This window comes from Prunus mume, linkage group LG1 (genome assembly GCF_029339155.1).
Source record: "Prunus mume cultivar Tortuosa linkage group LG1, ASM2933915v1, whole genome shotgun sequence".
Classification (NCBI taxonomy): domain Eukaryota; kingdom Viridiplantae; phylum Streptophyta; class Magnoliopsida; order Rosales; family Rosaceae; genus Prunus; species Prunus mume.
This window is the reverse complement of record NC_142698.1, coordinates 22,125,002-22,148,324: the sequence shown is the minus strand read 5'-3', so window position 1 is coordinate 22,148,324 and position 23,323 is coordinate 22,125,002. Positions and strand designations below refer to the sequence as shown.

The following is a 23,323-nucleotide window of genomic DNA, read 5'->3' as shown; positions in this document are numbered from 1 at the left end:
TTTATTAGAAGCAACAATTTTACTTAATTAATATTAATAATTATAATAATTGTATTATAAATTGATCTAATAAGATTACAGGGGACTACTAGGGTGTTAACGTGTAGATCTAATTTGTCTAATGCACGGGACTAGACAGTGGAAACCTTAATGTTTTTTATAGTATGCCTAAACTTATGGAAAGAAGCCCCTTGACGGGTTTAAAGGTTTGCTAAGATTTACTGCTCATCAGATTGATCACTGGTATCTTGCATGATTTTTTTATACAACAGAAATAAATTACAAAGAGGATCCCAAGATTCCTATTATCACATAATATGCGTAAGCATCTTGAATTATTATGGTTCGGAGAAATTATAGAGTGGTACGAATATACTTGCATTATCATTATAACAAATGCATTTTTTCAGTGACTTCAGCATGAAAAAAGGCATTTGTAAATTTGTTTTCCGAATAACATTCCTTCCATTCCAACGTTAAAAGAAAATACTGAAACAGCTTGCTTCCTGTTAGATTGATGAATATCCAACATACCATACTGAAGATTGTGTCAATATAAAAACACGAATTCGGTAACACATTGATATATATATGCACAAGTACAAATTATATCCCAAAACAAAGAAGAAAAACACAACTCAAGTATCCCCCACCAGCGTTCTTACACATCCACAAACGTAGCCGAAACCCTTTACCTTCTTCTATAAGCACATCACAGACCTTTCCGCAGGGGCCTACCAATTAGATCCAGAATCAACTTCTCATAAAATCTTGAGAGGGGTTGACACTCTAGCCTGTAATATGATCAAACAACACAAAGATTGGATTCAAGTTTTCATCTCAACTGTTTGTAGCAGCTGTAAGCAATGCCAACTGACACAGCAGCACAAACAACAGCAAAAGCTGCATATGTATCTTCACGCTCCCAGCTCTGAAACCAAGTCGGCATAGCACAAACCTTGCGCGTGGAGGCCCCTTTTCCGCTATTGATCCCTGAAAGTAGCTTCCTGCTGCTTTTTTTCTTGTCAGTCGTCTCCTTTGCTGCCATCTCATTCAAATCAGGACTGTTTAACTTTTCTATGAACACAGCATTCTGACAGCAAGAAGAGTTTCTATTTTCCTGGCAACATCCGCCAATCTCAACTTGAGATCTACATACACTAGTATTCATTTCCCTTTCCTTTGGTTGTGTCAACTCTGTAGCGCTTTTTCCCACATTTGTCTCGCCATTAAGCTGGAGCCTTAGTTCTTGAGATTTCTTCTGCTGTTCTTCAGATAAACCCATCTGACCCCTGAAACCAGACCATATATTTCATCACTACCTAATTCCATAATGCATGCATACAAGAGGAACACAAAAACTCAAACAAGAAGAGTGACCACTTCAGTAGATTTGCAGCTACTAATTTTACACACGTTAAACAAACTATTTTCTCTTTATTTTTCAATTTCTTCTTGTTCTAGTCGGAATAAATTTGCACAGCCAACCACTCTGATTTAGGTGCCAAAGAGGAGCTTCCTCTAAGATCAAATTGTACAACTAAACATGGTTAAAACAATAGAACCAGCACAGATATAATCTGATTCAGAATCATGAGAAAACTGCTTCAAAAGCCAGCCTATGAATTATGAGAAAGAATTGAAGATGTAAAAGGATTACCTCCATAGCCAGTCCAAAATTTCTCCTTTCCCGATATGCTGCTCAAGCAATACAGGTACATCTTCTGGAGCAACATATCCATACCTATCAGAAATAAAATGATCTGCTAACTCAAATATCACTAACCAAGTAATAGAATTTGAATAGAGTGAAAAGCTATACCTACTGACAATAATAACAGAAAAGAGAAATAAAAGTAAATGAATTAACAGACACAATTCCCCTTACCAGTGGCCAGTGACTTTTCTGTTGAAATTTGGTCCAAATATAATAACATTTCCTGCATACTTATGCTCCCCAATGTGTGAACATGGGCTAACAGACACTTTACCTTGAAGACCATGTAATTCTATCTCTTCTCTAAATCTAGTGATCAGGGGAGGTCCACAGACTCCACAACGGCGATCCCGAGACCCATGAGAACATACAAAAACATATGAACCCTTCAAAGTTTCAGGAGTACCAGGCAGCCATTCACCATCCTTCACTAGGACTTCTTCAACAAATGTATCAACATCAAAATGTGTCAATCTCCTGCAATTTTATCCCTAATTTTATTTCAGTATCAAATTTCGAAGGGGATCAAGAGTGTATGTAAAAGAATTCCAATGGAACTCGTACATGACCTGTATCGGATCATGTCGGGGAAAATTAATACATCACCATTGGATGTCTCAGTTCCATCGTGCCCTTCACATATTGTTAAGCGAGTCTAGATGAGGAAAGAGATGAAAGAGACAAAAAAGAGTTGTTAACCTCAACCAAAATTATACATCCAATTATGGAAAAAAGAAAGAAAGAAATAAACTGATTAAGACATGCTATTTTAAGCAGCATAGAATGTGCAGCTAGTAAATCCAACTGCCAGCAATGGTCAGTAAACAACCGCATACGATGAAACCATAACAACATCACATCATTCATTCATCTGGCTACGCAACTTATCTACAACTTGTTTTCATTTCATTCCATTCATTGTGAAACAAAATTCGTAGAGAATGGCAGTCTAGTGGAAAACAATTCCCACCACACCGATCCCATAATCATCAAATGCAAAGATGATTGTCACATAGAAGTAAACACAGAAGAGAAATGAAAAACTGTCATGTTATAGGTCAGATCATTCTATACCATGTTTGAGACACTTTGTTGGTGTGTATCTGATAAAGTTTTGTTACATACCAACTTCCTATATTATCCAGTAAGATGCCTGGGGCTTAATCTTTTGAACTTATTTCCAAAATGATACTGTTCACCTTATTCCCTCTCCTTCAACTACATTCTAAAACCACAAGTAAACACCAAAGACCAAAAAGATTCTTCACAATAATCACTCCTTACTATTAAAAAAGGTAAAAAAGAAAATACGGATCATTGAAACTCAAAAAACCGTTGTTCAAGAACCCAAATACTTCATTCATCAACCTCAAATTTACCCATATCTAACCTCTAACAATACCTACTCTGGAATTCTGAAAATTCCACACAAGCAGACTCGAAAGTTACTCCAAAAGGACACCCAAACCAAAACCCCACTAAAAATACAAAAGGTACCCCCTTCATGTTCAAGCTAATAGATACCAAATCACACGCTTCCAAACCAGTCTTAGAATACAAGCAATCTAACAAACAGCGAAGATCCATTTTAATTCACCACATTCAGAAGCAACCGGCATTAAACCTGAAAGCACAAAAGCACCAAACTACACAATTTAAAAACATATGCAATCCACTCGATTGATCAAAATGTATATACAACACAGTAAATCACACACCTGGAAATAACCCTCTAAAAACAAGCAATCCACAAAGCAAATAAAACCCATTTCAACCGACTGAATATGAGATCAACCACAAACAAAAAAAGACCACCAAATATCAAACACACCTCCTCTAATTCAGTCCTAAAAAGCAAGCAACCCACTTAGATTCACTAAATCAAACACCAACCGTCATCAAAACAGAAACCAAAATAAGCATACCTCTTTCTTCATATCACCCCTCCTAGCCATTACCGCGGCATAGAGCAACCTTGGCAATCGATCAAACTCGGCGGCCTCAATTCTGGGCGGCCAAACCTGGGGGTTCTTGTAGCACAAAAACACGTGGCGCTGGTAAAACTCGACAGTCCCGGCGAGTTGGCTCGTCCGAAACTCAGGGCGTGAGAACCCAAACTCGGCATCGCTGCTAGTATCAGCAAGTAAACCCTCGTTCTGGAAGCTCCCAGAGGCGCTGCCGATGTGGGAATTTGGGTCGGAGAGAAAGCTGTCAAATGGGTCAGAGATGATGATTGGCGAGGACGACGTTGATGGGTTCGTGAATGTGAGTGAGTCGTCTCTGTCTCTGGCGCTGGCCATGGCTGCTGGTACTGAGCTGGAATTTTTTAGGGGCTGCAAAAGTTCCAGTGCTATGGGAAGTGGCGAGTGGGATGGGCTCTCAGTGAGACTTGGGTCACCGAATGGCAAATTACGACACGTGCATTTATTATCGGAGTCTCTTTGAGGTGCGGTATGTCTTTTTTGTTGGTGATATCTTTCTATTTCTAACCATAGTAATTTAAATTACTCTAAATTATTTTAAATTACGGTGAAAGAGATCTAATTCTCAGATACAAATGAAATGAAAGAGAGATCAAATTCAAATACAAGAGATCAATGTCGAATGAAAGAGAACGAGAAGAGAAATCGATCTCAGATGCAAAGGAACGAGCTATTCTAATCAACTGGCCTTACTCCATATGCAAGTTGGTTAATATAATAAGGGCAATGATTTCACTTTTATTTTATCACTTACACTCCTTTTTTAGTTATAAAAAAAGAGTGTAAGTGGATAAAATATGAGAAAAAGGAGTGGGGAAATCACCACTCTATACTAAATACATGTATATAAACTTGTGTACTTAGAAGAGGCCACGCCTGCTCATCTTGTCCGTATTCAAAATCTTTTAAGTTTTTACAATAAAAACAAAAATCTTGCAAACCCAGATTCAGATTTGAATAAATAAAACATTAAACAGAAGTGTATAATCAGTAGTTGTTTAGGTGTACAATCAACTTGCACTTTAATCTTTGGCCTGAGCAAGTTATGAAAGAACCATGGTTTTGATGTAAGAGTGGATTAAAATGATAAATGGGGTGGTGGTACCTGCTGCAACCAAAAAGAATATGATGAAAGCAAAAGGCTTAAAGAAGTCGACACTTGATTTCTACAGCAAATCTTCAACAGATAATCCAAGAATTGTTTGTCCAATATACAAAATCACACTCTCCCTGGAGTTACATCCAAGCTCATTAATTTGACAATCCTCTCTTTTTTTCCCTCCACAAATAGACTAGGATCATAGAATTTTCACAAAATGCCGACACAACCAAACTTGTTTATGTCTTCAGCATTCATATTTCCACAAAGGTCTGGGCAGAATACAAACATCAAAGGGGGTTCTCACCAGGGAGATAAGAAGGGGAACTGCCGTCGACCTGGCTCTTTTTTCTATTGAACATGCCACTCAGATTAGGCAAAAGTGTTTTTTTCGAAACAGACGTCTTCTCTTTGTCCAACTTCCGGGCCTCAATAATTTTCGTTTGAGGGTTCTGCTTTTGAATCCTGTAATGGCGTGGGGATGATTCCACTGACATCTCTGTTTCTGCCAATATCCGTGATGCAGCTTCAGCTGCTTTCTTTTGCTCCCGTTCTCGCCACCTTCGGAGCTCTCCTTCCACTGCCTTCTTGGCTGCTTCAGCCATTTCTGCCCTCTTTTTGGCCTCCTCAGTTGCAGCCTTCATATCGTCAATTTCCTTCTGGGTTGCCTCTAACCTCTTCAAGGCCTCATTTTCACTAGCCTTCACAGCTTCCACCTGGGCCATGGCAGCAGCCACTTTCATTTCTGCTAATGTATCAGACTCCTCAACCTTTCGGCTCAAAGATTCAAACTCTTCCTTTGATATAGTGATCTTGGCACCAGACTCAGAAGTTGATGCTCGAGCAGCATTAGTTCTCTCCGATAAAACTCTAATCTGTTCAAGGGCTCTTTCTTCAGCTGCTTTAGCCTCTTCAGCTTCTTCCAAAGCAAGTCTCAGCCTCTTCTCCGCTTCTTTTACTGCAATTTTGGTTGTTTCAGCGTCCTTCCTCAACTCCTCTGCTTTAATCTTCATCTCTTCTGCTTCCCGCCTTGCATTTTCAGTTTCCAAGGATAGCTGGTTTAGTGTAGCTATCATTTCATTGGAAGCACCTCTTGCTTGAGACTCTTCTGCTAGGCATGCTTCAAGCTCAGACTTGGTTTTCCGCAGTTTCACATGTAAATTCCCAGCAAGCGATTCTGTTTCCGCTTCCTTCTCCTTCAGTTCAGCATGCTCTTTTTTCACATTCTCAAGTTCCAACTTAAGCGCTTCAACTAAGCTTCTGAGACTGCTTTCCTCTTCTGCTACTTTATGCAGTGATTCCTTAGCATCATCCAGCTCCAAAGTGACAATTCTCACAGAATCTAAATCGGAAGCCTTTGCATTCTCCATTTGCTTTTGCAGAGCTCCAACTTCATTCAACGTTTCAGAAAGTTGTGCTTCAAGATTTCTAGAGAGTTCTGGATCAAACTCTTTTGTCAGAGAAAGCAATTTTTTTGTTGACTCTTCCAAGGTAGCTTTATACGACTGCCTCAGGACATCCTTTTCAGCAAATATCTTCGCTTGCTCCTGCTGGGCTTCCAAAGATGCAAGCTTCACTTGCCCAATTGATTCCTGCACAGCTGAAATTTCCTTGGAGAGCTCAGTAACCCTCTCCGCATTTGCTTTGGCTGCATCTTCAGCTTCTGCTGCCTGCTTGAAAGCAGTAACTTTTGCTTGCAAGGATGCATCACAGTCCTGACGGATTTTCTGTAACTCCTGCTTTGCAGCATTAAGTTCAGTAATCACATTCACAGACTGTGCTCTTGCTGTTTCCAAGTCCTGTTTCCAAGCACCATCAGTTCCAGCAAGGTTGCCAGAGTTTGCTTCTTCAAGTTGCTTTGCCTGACTTTTTGCAGCTTCTGTTGCCTTTATTGCAGATTCCTTAGATTCACTGAGGGAAGTCACCTTATTTGTAAGATCCTCAAGAGTTTCCTTAGCCTTTTCAAGCTCCACAAGTGCTTGAGTTTTCGTAGTTTCAGCATTCTTCAGTTGTTCCTTCAACTTGTTCAATTCTTTCTGGGCCAGGTGAAGCTGCGTCTCGTTGGCTAGTACTATCTGCATTGAAACATCACACCAAAAAAACAAAAAAAAAAGGATATTAGAAGAGCATGCATTGACCAAACAGTTGTTGCATTATAATGAGTAGAATTTCTGTGATAGTTAATAACCTCACAATGATGAAGAGTTCCAATTAATCAGAGATTGAATGGAAGATTACATGAGTGAGATAATCATTCACATCCATAGCTACAAATATACAACTTCCTTCTAGAAGTAGCTTAAATGGAAGGTCGAAATATTGAGTTCACACAATTTGGAAGGTCAACTTCAGTACATGCATTGAAATTACAGAACATGCAAACCATCTATGATGTACCCAAAAAAATTGCTACTGAATAACCTTTGCTAACCGTTTCAAACAATAAGCTCTTTTTTTTTTCCTGGTTAAAAAAGATCTCTAGCTTATTTGAATTTTAAACGCAGAGAAATGTATGTTCACTACCATCAGCTTCCCAATAACTTGTGGAAAACAAATAAAATTAACCAACAAGTGAAGCAAAATATACTTTCCAATTGTCAAATGTAGATATAGATGTGTGCTTCCTAAATTAAAGAGTAAGGAATCAGAAATACCTCTGCTGAATGAGGTTTTGTCTTCTTAATGGCAGGTTTTTCCCCAGAGAATGCGCCTTCTCCAAATAGTGTAACAGCATCTTTAACAGATTGGAAAGGTGCCCTTGTGTCGATCTCTCCCACCTCCACTTTAGGACTAGGAGAGCTTGTAGCACTTTGGCGGTCTTTTGCAACCATACTGCTCTGTTTTTTTCTACTTCAACTACTTGCTGAAAATGGAAAACATATTTTTACAAAATGATGTTAGGGGAAGGAGAAATGGGGATTACAAAAAGCTGCCAACCCCACATGTCTAGCAACTTAACATGTAATTCAACAAAATGCTCATTAGTTTTCATACAAACAGAAAAGGCAACGCATACGGCCTCATAAGACACGATTACAAGGGTCAAAAAACAGATTAACATAAGAAACGGCCTCAAATTCCCAAGAGGAGCTATGAAATTTTAAAGGAACTCTCAATCTAAGGCAAGGGTTGATACTAATAACCCATGCAGAGTCCAAGTTTCATTAACTGAGGCCTTCTCAAACCTCTTGCAGCTATGTAATACCAAATGGGAATACTGCAACATATCAATTTAAAACTTGGCCTTCATTATGGCACCAGTATGAAATATGACTCAATTCTACAGAAGCCCTTCGATACAACACATTCACACTCAACCAAGGGGAAGAAAAGTCAGTCTTTCACACCCATAACCCTTAACTTGAGACTGCTCTTCTTCACAATACACCCAGTTCCACCACCCAAAAGTCCCACCACTTCTCATCACCTCATAAATAAAAGAATCCTACAAAATCCATCTCATAAGGTCTCAAGTGCATCCAGCACCACATTAATGTTCTGTCATATTCAGAAGAGCTGTAAAAAGGTTAACGATGGCATAGCCAATTAGTTAACATGAAAAACCCACCAATACCAGTTATAAGACAGTCCACACTATGTGTGAAACTCACCCTTTTTCTCTATAATCTCAAAAAAGGCCACAAATCCAATTTTCCCATTGACGCACCATCGTTGTCGTTTCATTACAGACATTGGATACACATACGAAATTCTATAGATATTAAAATGGGGCAATTAAATTTTGACACGATCATTTAACAGGCCCTGGACATTTTCCAAAACTACTTCCCAGAGTTCTGAAAATTAATAAACAACGGAAACCAATGAAAAGAAAGAGAGAGAGAATTCACTTTTCATAGTACAGTCTAACAAGCCTTGGCGACGGTTCACCACAACTGGTTCAATGATTTAGAACTAATTTATAAATATTCAGCAAACGACTTTAATCATGATACATCTATACCTTTTATGACAACCAAACCTTCAAGAAATGGGCCCAGATACTTAACAACTCGTCATTTCTAATAATGAAATAGTCCTTACAAAATTCAAGTAAAAAACGCTCTCTTGAAACTAAAAAAACAAATTTAAAAGGTACCAAATGATAAATAAAAACTCATAGATTTCTTTACAATTATTCAGTGAAGAATCAAACAATAATGCCATCAAACAAAGCTGAAAAAGAGGAACTTGAAAAGCGGCAAAGAATCAAGAAAAGAGGTGACAGTTGCTTACCCAGAAACCCTAATTAAAGCCACACAAATCTACGCACCACAAACCCTAGAAATCACCAGAGCACGAAGCCAACGCGCCAGTGCGATCATGCACATAACGACGAACAGCGACCATCTTCACCGATCTTCATCTTCTTCAAAAGCCAAAACCCTGTAAAGTTCCCGACCCAAGAACCAAAACCCACCAAGAAAAGCTCAGGACCAGGCGATAATTCGCAAGAAAAATTCAAACTTTCTCGGGAGAGAAGGTGTTTTCACGGAACAATAAAGAAAAAAAGAAAGAAACTTTGAAAGAGAAAAAAGAGGAAAGAAGAACCAATCTTTGGGTTTGAAATAGAAATGGGTTTTGTTTTCTTGGACAATAGAAACGGTTAGAGAGAGTCTACAGTGTTAGAGAGAGGAGGTTTGAAAATTCGAAAGCTGTTGGAGACAAATTTTATATCAGCAGGTCAGTTTGTGAAAAAAGAGAGAAGGAAGGAAGTATCTCGTGGAATATCTTGTCCTTACCTGTTTTTTGTGTGCATGCACCTGTTGTACCATAAAGATCCTTTTACCCTTTTACTTTTGAATGAAAGGGTCAGCTGGTTAAAGGTACAATGCTCTAAAGCAATTGGTCAACAAGTGTATGGAGCAAACTGCAGAGGATTGGGGCTTGCATTATGATGTTGAAGGTGGGGGGGAGTGACATGTGATGACGTGTCACCCTCCAAGACAAGTGTGACTTGGTGACTAGGACCAAGGGGAAGGTCGGACAAGAGAGAAAGAGATAGGTTTAGTTGGCTTGTGAATTAGATTATTAGTTTGCCTTTTTGCCCTTTAGTTGTTTGTTTCTCTCTCTCTCTCTCTCTCTCTCTCTCTCTATCTGCTAAAATGTCACACCAATAATTCTAATTGCTCGTGTTCCTATTTTTCTCATGTGATGTGATAGGGGGTTTGGATAATGGATTATGTATGGTTGACCTGAAAATAGACCAGCAACTTGCAAGTGTATCCAAGGTTCATTCATCTAATAATAAATAATAAATAATAAATGATAAATGATCCACTATAAAAATGTAAATTGGAATTTCACCCAATTAGCTATGGGTTTTTTTTTAAAATAATTATTTTTCTTCTTGAAATTATTGGTGGGAATACAAAATACATAAATACACTATATAATATTCTTTATTTTCTTGAAAAGGTGTTTGGTTGAACAAGAGGAGCCTAATTACAATTTACAAATGTGCAAACCCTAGAACAACCTTTGTGACTCTCTCTGAGATAAGTCAAAGGATCTAGCTCAAGAGAGGGATGTAGTTACACCATAAAAGCCCATTGGGTAAATCCATGTGCCATAGAGAAAGAGTTTGCAACTCTTGGAACCCAATTAAAGTGACAATGCATTGCATATGCAGACATCTTGAAGGAAGCTACCTCCATGTTGTCCCAAAATCAAAGCCATGAAATGATCTCTTAACTTGGAAGATTGTGTTTGATCTTTGGCTGAGTCATTGGTATGAAGGTGGTGTTGCTTGGCATCTCCTCCACTCTCTTACCCTTTCTCTAGAGAGCCAATAAAACTAGGTTAGTATTTTATCAAGATCTCTTCTCAATACCATAGAGGTAATGGTAAATTATAGAATGTTTCTAGCAAATACAAAACAAAAAAGAATCCTTCATCCCAATTCCCACCTACCATCCCATTCCATGCCTTCCTTGAAATCAACTTTTTATGTAATTACCAGGCTGGGCTTCATGGCCAAATCCAAATTTGGAGGCCTAGAATTAGAGATGGCCCAAGTCCAAAATTTGAAGACTTGGATTTTGGACATGCCCAAGTCCAAATTATGGGCCAACACCACACCAAACAGTTTTCAAATTTCCTACACAAAGATTGACACGTGGGATGCTGACTGTGAGCAACCCATGGTTGACAGCTGACACAATGCATGGCTTGTGACACTTGGCATCAAATTTTCCCTAATGATAAAGATAACATAGAAAAACTTGGCCTATGCTTTTGGCTGGAGCCAAACTAATATTCCCAACATGGCAAAAGCATCAAAGAAGCAAAAGAGCAACCACAAGGCCCAGAAGAAGCAAATGCAGCAGAGGTACCAGAAGAGACCGAGGCAAAGCCCAAGAAGGCAGATATCTCTGGTTATTTACAATCGAACCACGGTTCTGGAGATGATGGCATTATTTCCCCAGGCCAGGCCAGAGAGAACACAGTCTGTATCAGACCACTTTAAATGTGTGCAAGATTGAGTGAGTGAAAGATATAAAAAGAAGAGGGTTCAATCCAAGTTTTGCTTTGTTTTTGTTTGAATCGTTTTGGCCTTCGTATAGCGTGGGATGAATATGATATACGTGGTATATGTGTTCATATAGTTTGTTGAGTTTGTTGTCATTTCATGTTTGAAATTACATTTAGAATGACTAAAAATGCCTAGGGGGTAAATAGACCAATTTAAGATTATAATCAATAAACTTCGGTAGCAGGATTGATATAACTTATGAATCATGAAACGTGTTGAACATAAAATAAAGGAACATGCAGAAAACTTTGGGGAAAATCTACGGGACTCCTCAGTCCAACACAAATCAACTATAAAACGACTTATACTAAACACATTCTAGATAATGTTTATTGACTTCTTTGTAACTCAACTTCTGTTACGGGATGATCTTCGACACTCCTTATGTTGAGCATAATCTGGTCACGATTGCTTCAAGCTCGCCGAAGGAAAACTGACACCACGATCTTGGTACTCTCAACCGTATGAGTCACCGAACAATGCAAATGAATGCAATATGAATGAGTAAAGTGTTTCATAAATCACAAAGTAAATATGAAACACTTATTTATCTCAAATATATGCACAACAACTTTCTTAGAAATTTTACATGCTCAAAATACAAATATGTCAAAAAGCCCTCTGTATGAAAAGAAATGCACACCTTTTATACAAAACTGGTTGTCTCTAGTCAAAGATAAGCACAAGAACCCACCAATCATATCCTATCATGAATATGATATTTTATTCACTTTGGATTCTAAGTGAAGATGTCAACTAATGCAAGAAGTGAGGAAACATAATTGACTTCCACTACAACCAATCTTATAAGGGAGAAACAATATCTACCTAAACAAATTAATTAGACCAATCAAGTAGTAGCTTATTTCAACATGCAAGTCATAATAAGAAAAGATAATATTTTAATTTAAATCAAAATGGAGTCCAATTATGAGAGTAATATCAAGAGATAAAATCTAATCCTATTAAAAATAGGATTAACATAAAAGCACTTGAGTGAAAATAACTCCAACTAATAATCCTATAATGAATGCATGATTATGTCATGATTTACCTGAAATCAAGTTCCTCATATCGATCAAGTCATACTTCGAAAATCCAAGATTGAATGTGCTGCGCCAAAACTTCTAATAAAAGATATTTACACACTAATTCCTAACATCTGTTAGAGTTTAAGAAATGACAATACAAATTTCATACTAACAATGTTTCATTTCATGTACGTAATCGGGGAACTTTTTCTTTCTCTTAATTTCTCTTTCTTATCAAAAGGGAAAACATTATCATAAAATACCTTGAATATTTTTTATTTATTAAATACCATTATATATATCTAATAACAGTATAAGAACATTTCCAATGATAGGATGAATAATATTATGTAGAGCTAATGACAAAACACCTCCTGAAGGTTTGAGATCATTCTTAATATGGATCATGGGGTTTTAATTTCATTAGTTTACACCTCAATGTTTTCAAATATGACCAATTTAAGCCTTTTGTTAAGTTGAACATTTGGTGAGATGTTAATTGATGACATATTAACTGTGAAGGACCCACTTACTAACAAATCCCTAAAGAAAAATTTATATAAAATGATAAAATCTGAAATTTTTTAAAAAACTATAAAAATCCCTACCCCTTCCCTGCCCAACAAGCTACTTCATCTCTGAATTCCTATTGGTGAAAATAGAACCTGATTCAAACAGAGCAGAAACTCATAATCGCATGAAATACACAGGTACAACATTTCCAACTAGTATATCTTGAAATCCAAGTCCAAGTATGCCATCAAATTTGGCTATTAAAAATGACTAGAGGCTCCTTTGTGGTCTCGATAAATTCCTGAAACAAACTACCTGTATTATTAAAGGGAAACAACTAACAAGAAGCTCCATTTATATGATTAAACTAGCGCCCACAACCGCCAACTTGCACCAAACCACAACGCGATTCACCTTAGCAAAAATCTCATCCCAGCAAAATCACAGAGAACAAACAAAAATACAAAACCACACATGGTGGCCCAACCCTTGCGATACAATCGTGAGAATCACCCAACTCCTGTGATACAATCTGGAGAATCACCCAACCCTTGCAATATTCTGATATAATTATAAACCCACAAAAAAATTGGAAGAATAATAATTATCATGACTGGCCATTGGTTTGCTAATTATTGAACAAACCTCGACGTCGGCGTCAAGGAGGACGCTGATCTTGATCAAAATCTCAGCGACGTGGCAGTGGAGGCGAGCGAGGATTGAATCCACGTCGCGTTGGGTGCGGAGCTTGCCGACTTAGAGACATGTCATTAGTTAAAGTCTGACTAAATGGTCAATTTAACGGAAGGATTAAATTCACTAACAAACCCAAGAATTTTTTAGCGAATGGCAATGTTGAAAGGCTAAAAACTCTTTGTGGATTGAACATCTAATGTTTTTTTTTATTATTTAGATTGATTTTAAGTCCCTTCATGGCTTCATATTATACATGAAAAATTGTTTTATATAAAAATATTGACTAAATATGAAAACTGGTTTTTTGAAATAATCATTTTCTCAAGATAATTTTTGGCAGCTTTTATTCCTTACACATCAAATAAGAAAACTTGTTTTTATGTAATTTTATTATGAAGTATACATTAACTTAATAAGCGATCATTTTTAGCCTAAATTGTATTTTGAACTAAAACTGATTTTTTATATTTTGATTTGGTGGGAATTTAATTTTCTAGTATTTTTATTTGAATCCAAATAGAGGTACTTCTTTATTTACATTGTAAACTTAAGTAAATGAAGTAATATAAAAATAAATGAAAGTAAAAAGACAAAGACATTTACTTAAATATTGAAAATGGAAATAAGATAATCTGTGCACCTTCACCAGTTGAGCAAAATGACAATTTGAAGTACTTACAATAGTTTTTCCGGCGAGGGAAGGTGCAGTTGCACCTCCTTGCGCCTTATTAGGTCCGCCACTGATTAAATTGGTCATATTTGAAAACAGTTGAATGTAAATTGATGATGTTTATACCAAAATGAACAGCCAATGAATACCAAACACGTGGAACAAACCAGGGCTACGAGTGCCTTCGGCACCCACCTTCGGTACCAAGCCTACCGATCGCAACATTAGGGCAACCCGCCCGCGGAAGCGTGGCGATCTCACAATTGACGCCCAGAGTCCCACATCGAAACTCTCAACAAATTGCACACCTCCCAAGGCCTATAAAGAGGACACCCATCCCAGGCTTGAAGGTAATCAATCGGGACTTACGGCATCGCCTATTGATCGAAGTTCAAACTTATTAAATCCGTACTTACTTAAGCATCGGAGAGCCTTCGGCCGGTACCACACCGGTGCCCTAGGATTACCGTGCGTTTGCTTTCTTACAGATCGCACACGCTACGAGGACATCGATCAGAAGAGACCTAATCACTAAGTTACGCGGGAAAGTATCAAACCATTTTTCTGCGTCAGCGTTTGGCGCCGTCTGTGGGAAATCGATAAAATCAACCTACAAATCCTAAAAAACAAATGGGAACCACTTCAGGACCATAGTTCCTTTCGGGATGGATTATGCGGTATGCCAAGTGGAGCAAGCCCGCGCTGCACCTAGCACCCCTTTCGGTAATCCTCCGGCGCTTGGACCACGGTCGGCGGGCTCTTGGCTCAAATGACCTCCCTCCGGAAGGAGATGGCTAAACTCCAAGAACGTAACAACCTCCTTTCATCCAAAGTGGATGAAACCCAACGGTTGCTTAATCGCAGGAAACACAAAACATTCGGACCACCGAATCTTCCCAGTCGCAGACCCCGATCGGCGGAGGAAGGGAAAACAAAGGCAAAGGCGACTCCTGCGCCTCCAGCGTGGTGGTCCGGCACCCGGGACCAACCTCACGTACCAAAGAAGGTGTACACCGTGTCGTCATCGGATCAGCGACAGGAAGGATGCCGAACGGCATAGGTCCCCAATCGAATAAGCGCCCGTTTGGGGACTCCGGATGAGGTCTGGGGATAAGTCGCCCATCCGGAGGTTCGAGGTTTGGATTCAGCGGAGTCCGATGATGAGTACGTCCGGCGGCGAATCAAGCTACCGTTGAAGCCCCGAGTACTCGGCGCGAACGCCAAGTCCGAGGAGATCTTCGAAGACTTGATTCGAAGCGTCCCAGCCGAGACCCGCCATCCGCTTACTCTTTCAACGAATCCGAAGATGGAGGATGACCGAACCCGGTCCAGTCCCGATTGGGAAAACTTCGGCGGGACCGTTCACCGATCGCATCAAGAAGTCGGACCGGATAGGGAGGTGCAGCCGTTGCGCATACCTTTCTATACCGGTGTAGAAGACCCTTGACGCACCTCCACTCCTTCCAATCGGCGGTTGGGTGTAAAGGCCTCGGCGACGAGGACAATGTCTGCTGTTTCCCTCGTCCCTACCGGAGCTGCGGCTGAATTGGTTCTACCGTCTCGAGCGAGGGCGATACACTCCTTTGGCCCGAAGCAAATTTTCCTCAACCACTTCATGATCGACGGACCGTTTGTACTCTGCCGGCGATCTGTACACAATTCGGCAAAGGGAGGGCGAACCCTACGGAATACGCGCGCGCCGATCCGCAGTACTCGAGGTGTCCGAAGCGGACGATAGGGCAGCCTACGGCGCCTTCAAGAGTGGCCTCACGGTCCTCTTACTTCGGTACCTCGTGCACGGTAGCAAGCGGCGCCGCGTCACGGCGAGTTGATGAAGCGGCGGCGGTCCATGCAAAGGCGAATACTTCAACTCCAAACCCGGGCCTACGGCTCGGAAGGAGAATCGGCAACCAAAAGTTATCCAGGCCAAACCGATGACCCGTCGGCGGGGCACAAGCGGAAGGACGGCCGGGATAGCCGTCGGAAATTCAAAGAAAGGGCGTGGGAAATGCGGACGGAGCGATCACCGGGCTCCCTACGAATCACGATCGGGCTCGGAAGTCTTCACCTGCTGAACCACGGCGACGAAACCGTTCTAATGAGCGAACATGATCGAGATCCGGCCGACCAGCCGGAAGCACGGTCGGCGGGATAATCGGGACAGGCAAATTCTGCGGTACCACGGCGAGCAGCCACAATCCAAGAGCGCATCGATCGAGAAAAATTGTCGGCGTTTGATTCGGAAGGAAAGCTGGATCGATACCTCGCCGAGCCACCGCGAGCCCGGCGCCAAATCGAATCGGCGGATCAGCGTGATCCACATGCTCGGGCGGTCCCACTCTGGCGGGACCCTCAAACCGTTCGGTAAAGCGGTATGTGCGCGCCGCCCTCGGTCTTGGCATAGACGGCGATCGGGCCGTAAGTTGCGAAGGTGGGATGGGAACCCATCACGTTTTGTGAAGAGGAGGAAGAGGGGATCATCTACCCTCACGACGACCCAATGATCATTCGGGCGAGATCGCCGACTACGATGTGGGTCGGTCTTGATCGACACCGGAAGCTCGGTGAGCGTGATCTTTGCCGATGCGTTCAAGGGAGGATTGCCGGCGGCATGGTCAATCGGCGGATCACACCTCTACTCGGCTTTTACGGAGACTGGTCCAACGGTCGGTAGCATCGACCGCCCGCCGCCTTGGCGTCACCCCGAGGAAAACGATAACCTCGACCAATTCCTCATTGTCGATTCCCGACGACATACAACGTCATCATCGGACGAACGGCACTCACCAAGGTCAAAGTCCACTTATCGCCCCACATGTTGTTGATGAAATTCCCGACACGCAGCGATGCAGGAGCCATCCGGCGTCGGCTCGGCGCCGCGGACGTGCTATGCCCGACCCTTAAGTCGGTAGCCAAAACCACCAATGGAAGCGATGACCTTGCGGGGACTACCGAGCGGTAACGAGCTCATCGGCGACCCCCGGAAGAAAACCCAACGCCGATGGCACAGCCCGCCGAGGAGCTCGAGACCATAATCTTGAACAAGGAATTCCCGATCGGTGGGTGAAGATCGGCACCAATCTGGACCCGACCTCGGCGGTTCGCCGACTTCTTGCGGCGGCATGCGGAGGTCTTCGCTGGTCTTCGACGATATGCCCGGCATATCTCCGAGGTCATCACCATAAGCTCAAGGCATCTCCCGCCCACAAACCGGTCGAGCAAAGCGCCGATCGTGCGATGCCGAGCGGTATGAGGCAATGCGTGCGAGTTGACAAGCTCAAAGCCATCGGCTTCATCGAAGCTACGTACCTGTTTGGCTCGCCAACTCGGTCATGGTTCGGAAGGCAAGGGAGGATGGCGAATGTCGAGGACTATACCGACTGAATAAGGCTGTCAGAAGGCGATTTCCCTACTGAGGATCGACCGGCTCGTCGATGCTACCGCCGGCACGAGCCGCTCGGCTTCATGGGCGCGTATTCGAGGATACAACGGATCTTCATGGACCTGCCGATAGAGAACATCGACATTCATCATGGATCGCGGTTTGTCTTATTACAACGTCATGCCCTTCGGCCTAAAGAACGCGGGGGCAACTTACCAACGGCTCGTCAGCCGGATTTTGCTAAATACATCGGAGGCATCATGGAGGTATATGTCGACGACATGTTGGTAAAAAGCCGAACGGCGAGGATCACCGGAAAACTTGGCCCTCATGTTCGGTATTCTAAAGAACTACGAATCGCGATGAACCAGTGATGCGCCTTGGCGTATCTTCCGTAAATTTCGGGTTCATAATCGGTCGAGGAGGGGAATCGAGGCCAATCCCGAGAAAATAAAGGCCATAATCGACATGGAGCGCCGAAGACACGGAAGGACATTGAGCCTTACGGACGTGTCGCTGCCCTGACACGCTTCATCTCCAAGGCTACCGACAAATGCGTACCGTTCTTCAAAGCTTTGAAATGGGGCAAGCATCATGTCGCATGGACTCCCGAATGCGACCGGGCATTTCAAAACTTGAAGAATTACATGAGTCAGGCACCACTGTTATCAAAACCGTTGCCAGGCGAGGTGCTACTCCTATACCTTTCGGTATCCAACACGCCTTTAGCTCAGTATTGATAAGGAAGCAGAGAAGGCGGAACTACCGATATTTTATGTCGGCAAAGCGCTCGGCGCTTGAGATTGATACCCACCCTTGGAGCAACTAGCAGCCTGGTCGTCTCGGCACGAAGACTTCGCCTACTTCGGGCCCACGAGATTCTGTTTTGACGAACCACCTCTTTGGCAAATCTGCGGCCGGAAACATCGGCCGATTGGTCAAATGGGCAATCGATTTGGGAGAATTTGACATACTGATTCAAACCAAGGCTGCAGAAAAAGGCCAGGCCGTTGCCGATTTCATCTCCGAGCTCACACCTCCTACGCCATTGGAGCCATCATCGCCGAGCGCCATTTCTCTTGCACCGAGAAGACGCATACCAAAGCCGACATTTCCGTCCCTCTCTGGGTCCTGCATGTGGATGGCTCGGCAAACCAGCAAGGTTGTGGCGCCGGGCTGGTATTAACCACTCCGGACGGCAACAAAATTGAGTACGCCCTCCGATTCAACTTCCGGACTTCCAATAACGGCGGAATATGAGGCCCTCTTGGCGGCCTTGGCTAGCCAAGAGCATGAGCGCGAGCAGATCGGCATTCACAGCGACTCCTAGCTCATAGTAAATCGATAACGGCGGACTTCGCGGCAAGTGATGCCTCCATGTCGACCTACCTCTCGGCAGCTCACCAACTACTACGAAATTCGGGCCTACGAGATTGGCGGGTCCCAGTCGAAAAACAGCCACGCCGACGCGCTCTCCGATTGGCTTGGCGATAAGCGACAAGATCGGAAGGAAGGTACGGTGGAGATATTATCGACCAAGTACAACCGCCGCCGAGGTATGTACCGTTCGATGCGAAGACACGTGGATGTCTCCAATCTCGTCTTCCGACTCTGGAACCCTTCCTACCGACAAGGCGCAAGCTCGAAAACTCCGTTACCGATCGGCAAGATACGCGATCATCGGCGATGTTGCAGCCTGGCGTGGTTACACAACACCGTATCTAAAGTGCTGACCGAGGAAGCGGGGACTACGTTCTTGGGAGGTCCATAGTGGAATATCGCGGCGACCACTCGGTTCCCGATCGCTCGCACACAAGATCTTCCGACGGGGTTATTTCGGCCGACTCGCACGGGACGCGAACACGCTAGTCAAGAAGTGTGACAAATGCCAGGTTCGGCGTCCCTCATATCCTGCCGAGCCTCTCTCACCGATCGTAAGCCCATGGCCGTTCGCCCGATGGGGACTAGACCTAATCGGTCCAATGCCAGAAGGCAAGGGTCAGGTCAAATACGTTGTTGTTGCCGTAGACTACTTTACCAAATGGGTAGAAGCCAAAGCCCTAGCAGCGATAGCGGCAGCGAGTTGAGGATTTCGTGCGGGCGAATATTTGCTGCCGATTCGGCATCCCTACGCCATCATCACGGATAGCGGCGAGCAGTTTGACTCGAAATCTTGGGAATTCTGCGCCCGACTCAAGATCAACCTATTCTTTGCTTCGCCACACCCCAATCAAGCGGACAGGTGAAGCCATGAACAAAATTGTCAAGAAGTGTTGAAGCGGCGGCAGACAAAGCCAAAGGCATGGCGGAAAAAGCTTCGGAGGCGCTATGGGCCATACGGACATCTTACGAACGGCAGCGGAAACACCATTCTCCATGGCTTTCGGTTCGAGGCGATAGTCCCGGTAGAGATCGGAGAGCCCTCTACCCGAGCGGAAACCTTCGCCCGAAGGCAAATGGGAAGCGGCTCGAGCCTCGACTTACTCGAAGCGCAAGCCAACCTTCGAAGCTTACAAGCAACGCGTCTCTCGATACTATGACTCTAGGGTCAAGTCCCGTTCTTTCCGAATCGGAGATTGGGTCATGCGGAAAGTTTCTCTGGCAACCAAGAGTCCCACGGAAGGGACCCTCGGACCTTCCGGGAGGGCCCTACGAAATCATCGGTATCCAGCGATCGGGGACTTATCGACTTAGAGACTCCAATGGAAAGATCCTCGGTCACCCTTGGAACGTAGAGCATTTGAAGTACTACTTCAAATGAAGTCACCTTGCCTACGGCAGGGTCACGGAGGTATCACGAAAGCCTTCGGCATCTCTACAAGCACAGCTTTCGGCATTATAGCGTTACAAAGCCAACGGCGGGTTCTATCTTGTAAAACGCGCTCATAATTATAATCTCGCCTTCGGCAGTTTATCAATAAAAAGGGCCTTCGGCTCACATATTCGGCACCTTTGTTATATCTTTCAAATCTATCCATTTTTTGTTAAAAAAAAAGTACGGTAGGGACCATCGGTCGCAGCTAACTACGCATTTTGGCATCGCCATTATCCTACCGATTAAAAGACAACTTGGTAAACTTTGCTGGACGTTATAGGCTTTCGGCAATTACTTGCCACTGCTATACAATCAGAACCCCCTGCGTAAAAGGAAAAGTCACTGGCCAACGGAAAGATCTTAAAATGAAAACATGAACTTTAATTAAAAATATGCCCACAGCATTAATTATCCAAATAAAAGATGCCAACGGCATCAAAGTTATAACTAAACTACAAAAATGCGTTAAGCATTAAAATTACATTAAGGTAGGAGATCAGGATGAAGGGCCCTCGGCACCCGCCCCTTCGGCACGAAGCTTGAGGCTCGCGGGCGTCTTCCCCTCATACTCTTGATCATATCTTGGTGACACCTTCGGGAAGAGGAGGAGGATCGGCAATGAAGTTCAGGTTGAGCTTCGTCCCAGGATTGTACCGCTTGAATCGGTAGATGAGATCCACCATCTCCGCGCCCACCTCCTTGTCAAGAAGAATGGAGAAGTCGGCGAGTGGCGATACCTGGATAGCCTCTGGACGGCGGCCTCGATCTCCGATGCCTTGGCCCGCTCCGACTCCTCGAGCCACAGAGCGGCATCCCGCCTCCATGGCCTCTTTTGCGATAGATCGCGCCGACTCGGGGCGACAGCGAGTCTGCAAATTTGGACTCGTATACCTTGACTGCCGTTCGGCGGCAAATCCTTCACGAGGTTCGCATGGTCTGGATGGCCTTGCCGGCCGGCAACCGGGCCTGCCGTCTTCGTAGGCCTTCTTCGCCTTCTCCGCGGCATTAATGGCCGCTTCATGCAAAGCCACATGTCCATCGAAGCTGCGAGAATAACGAGCGTGTCGATAAAGATACCAGAATGATCGGCGGCATGGCCTCGAAAATGTTATGGACTTACAGGGGCTGAAGGCGGAAGGCCCGACACGCCTCTTCCGAAGGAGCTTCTTGGCGGCTCCTCGATCTCGTCGGCTCCATTTGCGAACCAATGATCATATGGTTCGCAAACTGGACCGCCGGCGGACGAGCGAGGTGACGGGATCGGCGGGCTCCTCGTCGTTGTCGGCGGCGAAGATGGCCCGAGTGGGCTCGGCTGCCGTCGCGCCGGGGCGGTTCGGCATCAGTCGGCGGTGAGGGCGTTTGTCGGCAGCTCGGGAGAAGTCCCCTCGGTAGTGGCGCCTCGGCGAGGAGAGGGCCGGGCGCTGCCACTCCGGCTTGTGCCGATCGGGTATTGAGTTCACGGAGGCGGCTCGGCTAACGTCTGGTCCTCGGGGTCTACCGATGTCGAGCCTGCGGTGGGTCTTCTTTTCTTCCCGGAAGCCCATCATAAGGCGGCGCTTGGAGGACTCGTTCATCCTCTTAGCCTCGGCAGGCTCTCTGTCTTCCGTCACTGCGAGAAAATGGTTGGTAAGTCCCGCAAACAAAGAAAAGAAACAATTGTAAGTTACTGAAGTGTACTTACTCTCGGCGAGGTTGCCAAGGTGGGCCTTGATGAGGTTGGCGGTAAAGAAACCGGGTATACCCTCTCAGCGCGGGAACCCTCGGCCTAACCCTTTCAATCTGCGGATCTCACTTTGTGTAGCGCTCATTGCTTCAACTTGCTGCAAAAAAAAAAAAAAAAAAAAAAAAAAAAAACCAAGCGGGATCGGCATTAAACAAAGGAAAGCAAGACTGAAAAACCTGCGAGCGGTAGAATAGCCTACCGGCCATTTGGGCGTGGTCGGGATGTGGAAACAGACGGTGTCAGGGCGACTCGGTCGCGGACAAGATCACCCGCCGTTTCCTCCCGTCTTACAGTGAAGTCGGGGCGGCAGCAGCAAGTAGCGCTCGGTAGCCTTCGAGCAATTGGCTGGACCCGGCCCGTGATCGGCGCGCCGACTTCGTGTATGCAGTGGGAGAAGCCGCTTATCGAGGTTCTCCTTCCCGACCATGCGAAGGCTGTGACTACCCCATCAGCGCCACCCGAGTTGGGATTAAAGCGGCGGGGCGTAGCCTATTTGCGCCAAGATCCTCGAGCAGGCGGGCTGCGAGAGGAGCCTCACCCTTGCGAAGCACGTCAGTGAAGAAGACAACCGCCGTCCTTGGTTGCTTAAGGATTGGTAGGGCTCGGAATCCTCATACCTACCGAATCGGGATGAAATACTCCGCCCGAAACTTTGCAATCTCCCTTTCGGTGATTTTGTTCGGCTCCAGATAATCGGCGCGAAGACAAGCTCGCCGGAACCCCCGGCACCACAGGATTGCGGGGTAGACTACGGACACTCTCGGCGGTTGGGCGGTTCGGCAGCCACCTCACCACGGCCGGAAGTGGAGGCCAGCTGGCTGGCTACCACCGCTTCGCCACCCAGGCGCCGAGGCCCCGCGTGGCGACCGTCGCTATATATGATGAACAACGGCACCGGGCGGTCATAAACCCCTTCCGATACCATGCGTGGGGGGGTGGGCCTTTCGCGAGTATCTCGACATCGGCATCACTCCCCTCCTCGGCATCGGCCCCACCGCTTCAGCGTCGAGTCAAAGAGGCCGTCGATGACTCCTCGTCGAGCGCATTGGGCTCGCGCGGAGAATGACTCGCTATCGGACATCTACAAAAACAGGCAAAAAGGGAAACTAAGGCTCATGCCGTTTGCTATCCTACCGACCCCTACATCACCACCTATGGCG

At 44.4% G+C, this 23,323-nt stretch overlaps 2 protein-coding genes and 1 long non-coding RNA gene across 3 annotated transcripts; 1 reads left to right on the top strand and 2 right to left on the bottom strand.

Moving 5' to 3' along the window:
• Nucleotides 1-476: 476 nt before the first annotated feature.
• Nucleotides 477-4,131, bottom strand: LOC103318735 (uncharacterized). Its single transcript, XM_008220157.3, has 5 exons — nucleotides 3,643-4,131; nucleotides 2,287-2,372; nucleotides 1,889-2,194; nucleotides 1,661-1,744; nucleotides 477-1,292 (listed from the first exon to the last, which is right to left on the bottom strand). The coding sequence occupies exons 1-5, from the start codon at nucleotides 4,015-4,017 to the stop codon at nucleotides 836-838; spliced, it is 1,308 nt and encodes a 435-aa protein (XP_008218379.1). The 5' UTR covers nucleotides 4,018-4,131; the 3' UTR covers nucleotides 477-835.
• On the top strand, nucleotides 4,023-7,726 carry LOC148921314 (uncharacterized). The gene is made up of 2 exons (XR_016123899.1): nucleotides 4,023-4,163; nucleotides 4,269-7,726. It is a non-coding gene; the product is annotated as an uncharacterized LOC148921314 (long non-coding RNA).
• LOC103318724 (weak chloroplast movement under blue light protein (DUF827)) lies at nucleotides 4,843-9,490 on the bottom strand. Its single transcript, XM_008220146.2, has 3 exons — nucleotides 9,035-9,490; nucleotides 7,453-7,661; nucleotides 4,843-6,873 (listed from the first exon to the last, which is right to left on the bottom strand). Exons 2-3 carry the CDS (start codon nucleotides 7,627-7,629, stop codon nucleotides 5,089-5,091), a joined length of 1,962 nt encoding a protein of 653 aa, XP_008218368.2. The 5' UTR covers nucleotides 7,630-7,661; nucleotides 9,035-9,490; the 3' UTR covers nucleotides 4,843-5,088.
• Nucleotides 9,491-23,323: the final 13,833 nt, after the last annotated feature.